Source organism: Ambystoma mexicanum, chromosome 5q (assembly GCF_040938575.1).
Source record: "Ambystoma mexicanum isolate Mex_15411 chromosome 5q, UKY_AmexF1_1, whole genome shotgun sequence".
In the NCBI taxonomy this organism is placed as follows: Eukaryota; Metazoa; Chordata; class Amphibia; order Caudata; family Ambystomatidae; genus Ambystoma; species Ambystoma mexicanum.
This window is the reverse complement of record NC_090933.1, coordinates 929561071-929575581: the sequence shown is the minus strand read 5'-3', so window position 1 is coordinate 929575581 and position 14511 is coordinate 929561071. Positions and strand designations below refer to the sequence as shown.

The following is a 14511-nucleotide window of genomic DNA, read 5'->3' as shown; positions in this document are numbered from 1 at the left end:
AAGAATGTCCGTATTTGAGCGAATGACGAGTCCTATACCATCCCGCTATACAAATACACATGCTGAACAGCATCGTATTAAATGTGGTTGCAATTGACCTTCAAGGGTTATTTTACTGTACTGCTGGGAAATGGCCATGTGAAACTAGAAAAGCAGCCCAGTGGGTAGTTGCTGCTCCTCAACGTTTTTGAATGCAGAAGTGTTCCACTTTTCCCGCATGAATGTAAGAGGTATGTAAAGCATTCGGTATAAGTATACAAAAACAGAAAACGGCGCTCGCCATTTTCAACCGCCCGATCCACTGTACAGAAGAAACGCTCCTGAGAGAAGTGGGGGTGGAAAGAACGGGCACGCGCACAGAACCAAGCTAGCGCGCTCGTCGAGCTTCAGCACCGCCCTATAGATCCGACGGTTGTGAGCAGCGCGGTCACCAATCAGTGGTTGCCATAGCAGCCCTGACGTCACGCTCCCTGTAGCCTGGTCAGCGATTGGAGGAGACCCCGCGGCTGAGGGAGCCGGAGAGTGGGCGGAGGCAGAGCAGGCGCAGCAGCGAGTACAGAGCAGAAGCGCAGACACCGCTCCTTATCCAGCCGCGGACGGAGGGACGCCCAGAGCCATCAGACACCGTCTCCCTGTGCGGAATCAAGGTACTGTGCCGACGTTTTCCAGCAACACGCTATATCGCCGTGTACGATCACTGAAAGCGTACGTTCGTGAGAAGCACCCCCCTCCCCCACCATAGAATTTCTTAATATCTACGGCAGGATAACAAGACGTCCCTTGGATGCTGGGGGTGAAGGTTGTGCGGCATGTTACACGTAGATCGCAGAAGAAGAGCGACGGTGCTGGTCTCGAAGGTTACAAAATGTCCGTTATGTCTCGGATGGTGACGTAAACGGCGTAGAGCTCCGCGCGGCCCCGTTCAGACGCGGGGAGGTGACGGGCAGAAGAATTCCAGGCCCGGGCGGTCCGCCTCGCCCCTGACGCCTGCGCCGCGCTCTCCCTCCCCGGGGTCCGGTGGCAGGGCTGGCTGTCGCGTATACCTGCTTGGTGAAGCCCGCGCCATGTTGGTTCGCACAGCTCCGCCGCTCTTTGTGTCTACGGGTTTCCATTGCTTTGGGTGTGGCTCGCTGACCGTAGCTTCTGGATGCTCACCTCGCGTTCCCTTCGAGTCGCGGACTTTACCTCCCTCGCCTGTGTGTGGCATAAGCGGAAGCATCTCCCTGGTTACACTCTACACCTGAGACTTCCTACCTTGTGGGGTGAAGCCCCCACCCGATGCTTGGTGGGACATCACGCGCTCCGCTGAACCTTTAGTCACCTTCCTTAAAAGAGCCACCGCATAATTTAAAAATGAATCTAGACCCAGGATGAGCCATCTCACGATTGCCTACAGGCTCAGGAAGGCAATAGCAAATGCCCAGATGCTTCCACCCATAACGATCGATTTCTGGCTTTTGACGCCTATCATTTTACCTTTATACTGTCATTGTGCCGTCACTCCTTACAGGGGGCTCTGGCTGCCGCCCCGTGATGGTAGCCAGGCGCTTCTTTATACCAGCGGGCCATTAAACCAAGCAGAACCTAGACAGCCCGCCGTTTCCTAGCTGCTTTTCCATTACCCTTTTAACACATCGGTAGCTAATTCTCGACCGACGTGGGTAACGCCAAGACTAGCCATCTCGGGCTGCAAGGTGGCACCCACTGTCAGGCATCTGGGAAAAAAGGTCGCCTTTCAATGCTGGAATAAGTATGTTTCGCAATGCCAGTATACAAGAAATAAACCTGTGCCCCCAAATATGAGAGATTTTGTAGTTTTATCTCGAATTCACTAGTTTGCGCCCTGATCCACACTAGTTTGTGCGTCTTTCAGTGTTGATCACCATCCCAACCTGCCCGGTACGACGGTCCGTGGCAAAGCATTTTTTGTGTGGAACATTTGCGTATCCTAACACTGTTCTCGTGAGGGTGTAAGACTACCAAAAGGTGGCGAGGTTGACGGTCACCCCCGAGGAGTGACCATCAGTCCTGGCATTATTGTGATGAGGACGAGGAGGTGATGGCTTTGGTAGAGGTATAGTATGTCAATTTGCTAGTAAGCAAAGCGGGTAGGCGATTGGATGAACGGATCCCACCGAGTCGACTCGGAGGCTTACTGGGATCTCCTAAGTGTCATGTATGACCCTCCCGAATTGTCTCCCTTGACTTCGCGTTGGGTTGTCCTTCCAGAACTGGACCCTTTTTGGGGTCTAACAGGGTGGTTTGTATATTCTTTGTTATTTAGTGTTCTATGTTTCTTAGGTTGTTCCTGACATGTGTTCCAAGGCCTATTTTTCGTAATGAAAGGACGTAGCACTAATTACGTGTTTAACTTTTCATTTCTTTCTTAGAGAATTCAGCCATGGATAAAAACGAGCTGGTGCAGAAAGCCAAATTGGCAGAGCAGGCTGAGAGATACGATGACATGGCACAAAACATGAAGGACGTAACAGAGCAAGGGGGTGAAGGTGGATTGTCCAATGAAGAGCGGAACCTTCTTTCTGTTGCTTACAAGAATGTGGTAGGAGCTCGTAGGTCATCCTGGAGGGTCGTTTCTAGTATCGAGCAGAAAACGGAAGGCAGTGAAAAAAAGCAACACATGGCTAAAGAATACAGGGAGAAAATCGAGAATGAGCTAAGGGGGATCTGCAATGATGTACTGGTGAGAAGCAATACATTACTCGAACATGTGTTTTGGCTATCTAGCCCCCGTTTTGTTTTTACAACATGAAAACAATTTACCTTGAGCGGCTATTGTGTAGATTCTTGATGGAGTTACAGTGCTGGATATCATGACATCGAAAACCACTGTCGGTATGGGGGTCATCCACTGGAGCATGAATGAAGGCCATGGGGTGATATTGGCTGGAAAAAACATATCCCGTTCACCCACTTAATGTAAGACGTGACTTGGAGGAATCCTGTGCCAACAGTTGGGTCTTGAATTTCATCCTATTGGGCGGATGTCATATTTGAATGATTGACCGGTGTGAGAGCGATTATTTTAGCAGCCTATAGGAACCCCAGACAGATGTGGTCTACATTGATTGGTACCCACCATATCTGCCTATTCCAAATCATTTATATATTGAGCATTATTTAGGCGCCTATGCAACAGAATGGGGTTTGCCTTGTGGTGCCTGGGTGTGAGGAGGGAACAAGGAGTAAATAACATTGGCAAACAGTGCAGGCGGGGGCTGTGGCAGGGTGGGCAAGCAATGGCCAAGTGCTGGTGGGGACCTTGAACAGAAGGGCCAAGGGAGGAGGAGGATAAAGTGCTAGGGCGGACGGATCCCACTGGTGGGATGCATATACGCTAAGAGGGGGTGCTGGTGTCTACTGTGTATAGGGCCTGGTATCCTGCAAGATTCATGAGCAGGTAATCTGTCATAGTGGCAGTGGGGTGATTAGCAGGAAAGAGAGAAGTAGTTTTGGAATGTTTCCAGAACTTGAGGGGGTCCAGTTCAATTCTGGGAGGCTGTTCCAACGAGAGGCACCAGCCGAAGAGACCTGCCCCCCACTCTCTGCTTGAAGAATTGTTTGACAAGCAGAGAGTTGGCATTAAAGTAGCGAGGGCTCTAGCAGGGGGAGTACTTATGGAGCGAAAGCTGGAGATGGTGTGGTCCCAGGCCCCAGAAAGCCTCGTGGGTGATGCAGAGTGACTTGAATTTGATGCCAGTGGAGAGATTGGGTTAACAAGTCTCCTGAGCATGCACCATACGTTTAAATGGGTACCTGTGCATACAGATAGTTAGATGTGCTGCATATAATTGCAATGTGGTTAAGGCAATCGTTTATACAGTTTGGGTGCTTTCAAAGATTAGTTGAATCAGCTGTGACATTGGACATAACTACATGCTTCAAATTGAATTTTCTAAGCATCTGCCTTATTTGTGTGGCCCTTAAATCGAAGGATGGGTACGCGAGACGATCCGAGGAGTCATGTATATTGTTTCATTTTGTCATTTCTTATGTGCCTTTCACCATAAACGTGGTCCCGTTGCGTGATGTAATGTTGGTAACACTGGTTTGGTCTAGCACCCCCGAAGCGCAAGGAGGGGAGTGCATAAGAGCAGAGACTGGTAAGTTCTCTAGCTAATTACCAACACATTGTCTCTTACTCGCACCCATAAACCTCTACCAACATCCCCCAGAGGGCCACAATCTTTCCTAGGTGCTTTGAGCTGTGTTTGGATTTCTGTAAAGGGGGACGATTACTTGTTGCTACATATTATGCTCCTTAACACCACCAGAACTTAACTTCACACCGACCTGTTTGTCACACATACCACACTCGCCAACTATTGATCCATTCTCTCTGGGCCTTTTGACCCAAGGGCTGCCAAAACGGTATAAAGCCACATTAAAGACTGTGCCGCAGGTTTTCAGATTAGTTTTTGCTGGAAGATGTACCACAATAAGTCATGGTGTGTTTTATTTTGGGCAGATGGGTTGCAGTTGTAAATTTACTCTTGGTGGTAAGAAAAGGCTTATACCTTTGGGTGGTTTGTGACCCGCCAGAGGAATGGTCAATTCTCCCTATCCATGTGTAGCATGTGGCAGGTGACTTTAATTGTGACTGCATAGGGCCCTTGATTTTGGACCGACGTAATGACCGTCAAGGAAGGGCACTGCATGTAATGAGTTAATGTCAGAATGGTATCTTAAGGGGGGGGGTGTAAGCGTGGCTGTCAATATTCCCAGGGGTCGGGGTTGAAGGACCGAGGTAGAAATGGCAGAACATTTCCGACTCGCTGTGTCTCTGAAATGCCTGTTCCCTTTCACTTCTGTGATCGGGAACCTGCGCCCCCCCCCCCCTTTTTAAATCTTTTTTTTTTTTCTTCTCCGGGCTGGCTGCAGGGGACACTTGGCTCAGAATATAGTGAGCAAGGGTGCGTGGGCACTATTTCCCCCCTCCCCAGCACTGAATGCGTGATGTGCTTGAACTTTTTGGCTAGTCAGAAATTTCGCCTGGACAAAATTCGGCAAAAGCGCGCATATTGTCCATTCCTAGTGCACCTGCTGGGTTCTCCATTTCTAGCACTATTCTAAACATTATCATAACATCAACATATTTGCGAATTGTGAGATTTTAAGTGCTCTTTCAAAATTGGTGTTAGTTTCCACCTTATTGTTGGCAGTTCTCATTTACACACCCTAACTGGTCGCACGGTCTCTAATACTAATTTAAAAATCAGATGGGGAAAATTATTATTGTTAAGACGCCAATATCAAATTGAGGGACATGTGAAGATCAAGTCATATACATTTGAATTTGGGGAAACTATAATTCAGGAACTCATAAGTTGATGCAGGTGAATGTGTGAAGCTCAATAGAGAAGGGGCACTAACAAGGAGGTGATATATCCCTTGTGTGGCACAACGTAAATGCTTAAAATTATTTCGGTCGTTGAAATAAGTGGGTTAGGTTGTAGGGAAGAAGAAAGCCACAGCAAAATTACAGAAATTGGATCAAACCAAGTTGCTGAAAACGGCTCACCTAGTGCATCAATGGTGCAAGTCCTGTTCGCACATCAGATTTCTGGCACCTTACTAATGACTTGCGGCAGATGCTATATGAAAACCCAATCCCATTTCTGAAGTTTGTGCTTATTATAAGGGGAAATTCAACAAAGAATCATGTTATGTTATTGGTTCTTGTACCACAGACTGTTACCATCTGTATGGTTTCTTTGTGCTCTGGTGGATCTGTAAAACGTGGTTCGGTTTACACTGTTAGCTGAGCGTAGGTGGTGTTTGGTTGGTAGCTGCCATGTGCTGTTGGGCGAGGCATATCCTGTGTGATTTGTTTCATTGTTGTGGTGAAGAGCGTGCGGTTTGTTGTCCTGTAGAGGTATGGTTGTTTGGTTAGGAGTTTGAGGGCAGTATTCAGATGAATGAGGGTTGGTTAGAGGCAGTACCCTATCATTCCGCCTCTGTTTGACTGCTTGCAGCCCATATCCCTTCCCCCGTTGTACGTCCTGGTGTGCTTCGCAGAGGTGTGGGTCCTCAACGGGGCTATTCCGTGGCAGCAACCTCACCCAGGGTCACTCGAGGACCTTTCGGTCTCCTTTTTCATCTCTGGCCCTCTCGCTGTATGTGGTTCAAAAGTTGGACCCATATCTCTCACCGTTTTCTGGTTTGCCCCTCTTGGGTACACGTGGGTCTCCTTCCCTTTCAGTTGCCTCTTTTCTGCAGTTCACCGGTTCGGCCTACTCCCCAGTCCCTTTCGGTTGTGTTCATTAGTTTCCGTCCTGTTCTTGGATTTATTTATTTCAAGCTGGCCCTTCATGGCTCGTATTTCTTTGGGGGGGCGGGGGGGGGTTCCAAATTTAAGGCCAAGCAAGAGAATGCCAAGCCACCCCGTTTTTCGTGGCTGGGTCTGAGTGTTCTAGTATGCTGTTCGCTGGTTTTTCTGTGCTGAAAAGGAATTCCACAGAAGCATGTTGCATTGCTGGGAAATGCACTGTAGTCAAAAAGCTGACCAAGACCTGATCATTAAAGCTAAGGAAACACGGGCGATAGTCCCTGGTTGCCTAACTCGGTCTCATTGTTCTCAAAACTCAACTATTATCCTTTATGTAGCCTCCCTTGTTTTCATTCCTTCACCCTACATGTGCGTTTCTTTCCTCCCCTAATCTGCAATCTAACGTACTTTTTTGTTTTTTTCACGTTTTAGCTGAACTTTCTCCCTGGAAGCCTGGGGGTTTCCACCTTTCAATTCACTTTACCGGACACCCCCATTCGCTCGTCTAATTAAAAGGTGGTAAACTGCCAAAATGTCCTTTTCTTTTCGCTGTTGGTGATTGGTAAACAGGCGAACTAGGTTTATTACAGTACACTGCTTTGAGGCAAGGACAGTAGCAACAAGTTTACACAACGAATGCTAATATAAAATTGTTGGTCCACTGCTGAACTTCATATGGGGTGTTTAAAAAAAAAAATTCAGATACGTTTAGTGTGCAGAAAACCTTTGCGGCTGTGTTTTAAACGTGCTAGTCCCGAGACCCCGGGGCTGTCTGTTACCACCTTAGCTATTTCCTATATTCGGCTCTTCTTAAGAGACTTAACTTCACCTATTTAAAACTATTAATGTTTTTTTTAGTTCCTTATTTGCCACGAGCGCTGCGCTCTCACCAGTCTCTGGTTGTCTTGTCCCATGTAGGATTGAAACTAGGCTCTAAAACACAGGACCTTCCAGCTGCAGAAGGGCAATGAAAGGCAGCTTGGAATGCCACTTCATTCCCAAGAACACCTCCATCTGCTTTAGTCCTCTTATCGAATTCCTAGACCATCACACCCATGTTGGATTTGGGAACATGGTTATAGGCCAAACCAACTGAGATTACACCAAAGGCTCTCTGAATGAGTGAAGGCATGAATACAGTTCGGAGGGTGGCAGTGCAATGAAGTTTGCTGAGAGCAGCACTGATACACAGCTGCGTGTGGGACTCTAGTTGACTTGCTGGCCTTTCTCTGTAGCCTCGTGGCACTCTAAAGATGGTTGCTGCCTTTTCCAAGTCTGGACTGACTCGCTGTGGTCACCAGCACTGCCTCTGTGACTGCCGATTGCCGGTCTGAATCTACTTTTAGGCCTATGGTGGACCGGCAGTCTTCACCCGGCCCACCCCCCAGTCCCACTTTCCAAGGCCCCTTCTGCTCCCCTCTCCTCTGCCTGGCGGTCCCCCAATGTGCACATGGAGGCCGAGGAAAATGTTCACTGGATAAGCAATAGACCTCCGGACATTACTCTGAAGGTCCGTTCTTTGGTGCAGGGTCCTCGACCCAACCTTTTCTTTGACAGGCTCCCCCCCACCCCCCCCCCCGCCTCTCTAACCTCACCTCTCCCGCTGGCCAGGCTCCCTTGCCTTCTGTGCCTGCCGCATTTACAGGTGCCCTGCCTTACTGCCCCGGCTCCCTTGTCAGCCTTGGATCCTTTGACTCCCTCCACCATCCCCCTGGCCTTTGAAGGTGCCCATTCCCCAACACAATATCCAAAACCTCGAATAATGGACACACCCCGCTATGGAATGAGACCAGGAGATACATTGCAAGTAGAACAACTTTTTATAGAATATAAACTGTGCATGCGGAGAGCTCTGCTGCCCGGAGATCGCGCTGACAAACATCACATGGACAGCACGTTATAAGATGAAAATGCGTCACTGATGACAAAACTATAAAGTACACAATTCTACAATATAATTGGTGAGGCACATAGCACAGTATGCATCCTTGGGTGCTGGCCACGTTGGATTGGCGGTTGCGTGGGTGTCACTCCCTCAGCAGCTGGGCTCATCTCCGCGGGGTGAAGGCCATGCCGGATAAGTGGTACATTCCCTGACTGGCTAAGCTAAAACAGAATCTGAGGGCATGAGACAAATGACCATCATACACGTTTGGCCCGAATAGGGGTATGTTGTACATGTACCCTTAGCACCATGGCACCCATAAATCTAATGCCCTGACTCAGGTGCCCGTCGGGGTGGGGGGAGGGCGTTGATCTACGTGATTCCTCATTGGTGTATGGGATTAGAGGTATAGTGGGTGTTCTTCTCTGGTCACTGTGATGGGTCAGATGTGGATCTGTACCAAAGAGCAGCAGAGGGGCCTGGGTTATGGCAAAGCAGGGTGGAGGTTGAGGGAGCACATGCAGGTTAGTGGAGACTGATGTTCACAAGGGTAGGGGCCACCTCCAGTCTCTCACGCTGCAGTGAGCAATACGAATTATTGCAACAATAAATGTCTGGACTTCCGTGAGAACAGGAGGCAGGGGTGGCCTGGGCTGTTTGGGCGGCGGGCGGGGGGGGTGTGGGGGGGGTTTCTAGAGATCATTTTCGGGCCTAGTAAAAGATGGCATATGGTGTTACAAGAATAGGGTCTTGAGCTTCAATAAGGCTTGATTAGATGATTCTTTCATTAGTAATGAGGGGGAGATAATGCAGATCACGCTTAAGTGGGAAGGGGGAGGGCTCCAGCATAAGTGTGATCCGTCCATGCAGGGATGTGAGGGGGCTGGCAAAAGACCCAACACCCTCTTGCCGCCCTTTGGGGGGACCACTGTGCCCCTCTAAGGAAGACCTTCAAAGATGGCAGGCAAGCTGCTCCTCATTGCCACTGTCATGATGCCTACCCCCGGGGAACCAGACCAGGTCCAGCAGCCCCGGGAGCAGGCATCACGTTCCCGGGGAAAGGCCCAGCGACCCCTGTTGGGGGCCACCTGGACACAGTCCTGGCGCCTTTGGCTCCAGGCTCATGAGATTTTAGCCCTGGCGCCATAGGCGCCAGGCTCATAAGGGGAAAACTTACCTGATGCAGACCATGCTGCAAGGGATCCAAGCCCTCAAGAGGCCTAGAAGCGACTACTTTACCTAGGAACTCTTTTGCCACTTGGGTGTGGTGGTGGAGGAATACTTACCTGGAACTACTTTGGAGGCTATTTAAACCACGCCCGAAGAGCAGCACACGCTTCGCGTTATTCTGCATCCAGCAGCGTACCGCTCACCATGCCTGCAGCAGCATCCAGACTTCAGCCACGCCCGCCTCGAACCCGGAGCACCTAGAAAGAAGGAGAAAGGTTAGAACCAGAACATTTACCAGCTTCTTACCTGATTCCAGAGCCATCGCATCATCGAACCAAAGGAAAGACTTTAAACTCGTCGCATCGCCAGCAGCAGCGCTGCGCTCACCGTTCCTCGCAGCATCTTCACGTTTCACCGCAGCCTCCCTCCTGCATGTTCCCGCCGCATTCCGGCACCTAAGGGGAGATAAAGACAATAAGGCGAGTCAAGGGAACATATAGTGGAATACTGGTTACCACCCTAAGACCTACCTGATTTACCACCGGGGAAATCATTCCTCTCCTCGGGTCGGCGCAGCTCCCACTGCACCATCGCCGTACCCCGGCCCCTAAGAGGAAACAAAAGCACAAAAGGATGAATCAAAAGGACAATCAAGGGGAGCCACCTCCCGCCATAGACTTACCTAATTTTACCGCTGGAGGTATAACTCCTCAACTCTGGTTTTCTCTCAGCACCTGAAAAAAGGAGAAGACCACAGATTACGGGATTGGATAGGAGTGATGGTCAGGCATTTGAACTCTTACGAACTGCATACTTGCGGCGTGTTGCCGAGAGAGTCAAAATAGCCCTGGAACTCACCAATTCCTTCGACCAGTGGAGCAACTGGTCCATCACGCGCCCCTGCGCTCAAAGCAGGATGGAGAGCTCACCCTTTCAAACCATAAGGTGAGACTTTAGAGGGGACATCGGAGGTGGTCAGTGGGGACAACAACGGGGGCGGGGGGAATTTACGCTCAACTCCACGGGTGGTTAATTCCCCTTTCTCCATTCACAGAAAAGTACTCCTACCGGCCAGACAAACGACACATCTCGGCCCTACGCATTACGCTGGAGGAGGCCGCAGCAGCCCAGATCAGACCGGCACCTCTGTGGGAGTCAGGTGAGCGTAACAGCCACCCTCGACACCCGCTCTGCCGTCAAAACACTTGTCTGGCGTCTACAACCTTCTCAAACTCCTGAATCTTGATGTGCTTGCCATCACGAGCTTTGACACACTTCTCCTTGAAGGCTGCAAAATCCTCTTGGCGCCCAGGCCTCAAAAAGACAGGTACCTTCCCAGAATGGATACCTGTGTCCATCACTTCCTTCTGTGAAAACTCCTGGAGATACTGGCTAAATCTCAGCTGACCCTCCACACTGCTTTTGGTTCCATCTACGGCCATCAATCTGGCTATAGAGCATCCAGAGGCACAGAAACTGCTCTGTGGAACACCTGTGAAGACCTGCTCTCAAACCTTTACACTAGCACCCCCTTTAGCCTCATTCTCCTTGACCTCTCCTCTGCCTTCGACCTGGTTAACCACCACATCCTGATCGCTTGTCTCCGTGACACCCTGGGAGTCATGGGTCAGGCTCTGGCATGGTTAACATCCTTCCTTTCCGACCTCCCTTCCCTGGTGAAACTCGGAGCCTTTCACTCTATCACTCTCTCAAACAACGTGTGGCGTTCCACAGGGATCTACCCTATCCCCTGGTTCTTCTGTCTATATGGTTGCCCTGGTACGTCAAATCTCCACTTTCACATCTAACTTCCAGTGCTATGCGGATGACACCACTATCTTTCAGGCTACCCTGAGCCGCCCCCTCGCTCATATCCGACTGCCTGTCCGCTATTCAGTCTTGGTGTGCTGGAAACAACCTCTGCCTCAATGCCATTAAGATGGATCATTTGCACTGGTGCACCTGCTCCCGCTTTCCCACTTTTGCTCTGGCTGACCTCCCTTGGCCCTGCATCCGCACCCACCTGCGCAGCAAGAAACCTTGGTAATCTTCAGCTCCACTCTCTCCTTCTCACATTTCAGACATCTCAAAGTCTCGGCTTCACTGGCTCGGAGGTGCTCTACCTTTCCTCACTTTAAGGCTGTGTCTCTATTGCAACAGCCTCTTCCTGAGCCTCCCTTTTGCCTTGCGCCCTCTGCAACTCGTCCAGAACAGAGCCACAAGACCGGGGACCGCATCTCTCCGGCACTGAAATCCCTTCACTGACTCCTGTTGCATAGTTCACAAGGCTTTCTGGGGCCTGGGACCGACCTACCTGAAACGATCCTAAATGCTGTCCCTCACAAGCCCTCCGCTCATCTACCTCCAACCTTCTTCGAGTGAGCTGGTTCTCCAAGCAGAGATTTGTAGGGAGATACTTATCCTCAGAAATAGCCTCCCTGCCAACCTTCGTCTTGAGCTAGCTCTCCTTAAATTCTGGAAACTCCTCAATACTTTTCTCTTCCTTCACTCTCCCCCTCTAGCCTGCTAACAGCTCTCAACTTTTTTCCCCCTCTCCCTCCTTCTCCTTACAGCATGATCACTGACTGCTGGTTGTACCTCAGTCGCACTTGCCCCATGGCCCTACCCCACTTAATGCACTTGAGTTATTACCCTAAGAAGTGGCTCTCACTGCACTTACCCCAGTCTCAACCGACCGGGTGCCCTTACTTGATCCTCCCCCTCCCTGTGTGCCACAGTGTACTTGCTCCATCCTTAAGCACTGCACCGAACATCGTATGTCTCCCTTGTCTTCACCCCTTCATAGCCTTGTTGGAAACTGCAGAATCGTCGCTGGGCCTACTTGCTGTACCCCATACTGTACTTTTTACTCACTCTGCCTGTGCAGACTGTTGTCTTAGAATTTCAAGGGTTTTGAGCAACTGTTACCCCACCCCCATATTCCCAGCCTCCTTGAGCGCTTTGTAGCACTTTTGTGTATAGGTGCTATATAAATAAACGATACCATACCAATAAATAGTTCAGTCAGTAAAAGACCGCACAGAAAGCTAGAAAAGAAGACTTCAGTGATTCCTGGCAGAAATAGACTAGGAACGTTGCAAACAGTCCAGCCGAAGAAATTTGAAGGTGGAGTCAGACGGTGCCTTCTAGCTGAGAGGGTGCAGACTGGTACCTTAAGTAAATAGATATTTCTCTAGCCCCCGGGGTTGTGGGCTCAGCAGTCACTAAATTCGTTGCGTTCTTGACCTCGAATGGGTTAGGTGGGGTTCGTCTTCAACCTCTGCGGGATTGGAAGCTGGGACCTGACACTGCTTTCACTTTCATTGTTTAGTCTACATACACAGAAGGCCGGGCTACAAAATATGTAGCCCATGGCTACGTTCCATCTATGGGCAGGCCACAGGTATGTGGTAGAAAAGAGTCCATAACCATCTTCACTTGGCTTACCCGTTTTCTGGTTTGTCCCAGTTCTTCTGGTCTGAATCCTCAACATGCATGTGACTGATGTCTGTTACGCTGACTGGTTGCATATTTTGTCCTATAGCCACATCCTTGTCTATAAAATTGTTGGAATTTGTTCATACGTACAGTGCCCATGCCATTGGCAAAACCATCAACCCCAACCCCATGAATTGCTCATCGATCACTTCAGACAAGCAGAGCTTTATTCATTCATCCATCTAGAAAGTCTGGAATTCCCTCCTGATACATGATCACAACCCACGTTTAGCTTTTCAGCTACCACACACACCCAAATTGCACAAGCCGAGGCTTTCACGTGGACCAGCACCCTGGTGGGGGAGGGGTAATACCTGTTTGGTGTTCATGAAATAGGGGCCCAACAGTCTGTAGTCTGCTTTCCTGGTGCTCTGCCATAAATACATTTCACGAGTGGCTACTATACAGCGTGCTGTACCTACTGGGAACTCCTTTTGTAAATTAAGTACAAAGGCCACTAGCCAGACTATGTGCAAATAGGGGTGGGGGGGTGGGTGCACAAGTCGGGCCATGTGTGGTCCCAGCAGCTACTTATAACTCACTCAGCAGAGGTTCTAGTTTCTAAGACCTCTGGCCTGTATGTAATGGGGTCTAGATTCACTTCTGAACGCTGGTGGTTTTTTTTTTTTTTTTTTGCAATTTGGTAAACTACCAGAATGTCGGCCTAGAGATTTTTTAAAAGTGCAACACATTTTCAATACGTAACGCTTGTGACCGATCCCTGGGGCACATAAACATGTTGACACAGAAGAACACAGCCTTCTGCTTTCATGGAGGTTCATTTGTTCCTCAATATGTAAACACATTTTTAAAGCCAAATGTCATACCAACTATCATGACATTCCACGTGAATAGATCACTATATATCCATTTTCTACAGCTTTGCTGCACTTGTTCTTGACCTCTTGGCAGCATTTGCCCCCCATTAACCAATTGATCCTCCTTGATGGACTACACGCTCTAGGAATCCGAGATACCCAAACCGCACTTACCTGGCCTGAGCTTTATCATTCCTCTGCGTATGCACTGCACATCAGACCAGGAGATGTAAATACAAACAGAGCGCTATTGCGCGTATGTGCTAAACAATACGATCAGGCCTCCAAGTCAGATTACCATGGTCTGCCTAGGAACTGATGCAAATAACTTTCACCTGTGGTGCAGGATCAACCACGATTGGTTGGACCGGCTCTGGCCTCCTGCATATATGCACTACGCCCTGATCCGAGGAAGCTCCCGGAAGGGACAATAATGCAACTCGATTAGCATGAACTATGACTGGAATACCCAACTGCTACAAACTATTACCCGGGACCTAGAAAACTGGCCCACCAGCACTCGTAAGAGTCTGATACAAATTGACTCTCTCCTATCTCACGGGAAGATGCTCTGTAGCAAGTGAGGAATCTGACAGAGGATTTCTGAGACCCAATGCTCCTTAGAATGGACATGATCTGCTCAGGAAACACTGGAAGGAATTCAGAAACGGCAGCCCTCCAAACAATCTGCACACGTGCGCATACCTCTACCCCAACAAAAATTAGAAGGGTCTATACCCATCAATTAATTCGGCCTAGCTGAACTCTTACCTACTCACCTCCCAGTCTTTACTAAAAATTGGCCTCGCTGCACACATACACAAGGGCCACCTAATTATGTGCAATGTAAACTA

General features: G+C 49.4%; 1 protein-coding gene across 1 annotated transcript in view; it reads left to right on the top strand.

Moving 5' to 3' along the window:
- Positions 1–287: 287 nt before the first annotated feature.
- The window catches only part of YWHAZ (tyrosine 3-monooxygenase/tryptophan 5-monooxygenase activation protein zeta), a 122498-nt gene continuing 108274 nt past the window's right edge, over positions 288–14511 (top strand). The window contains exons 1-2 of the mRNA XM_069621446.1: positions 288–647; positions 2391–2701. Of these exons, the coding sequence (XP_069477547.1) occupies positions 2402–2701 (300 nt within the window). The 5' untranslated portion in view covers positions 288–647; positions 2391–2401. The remainder of the gene's footprint in view (positions 648–2390; positions 2702–14511) is intronic.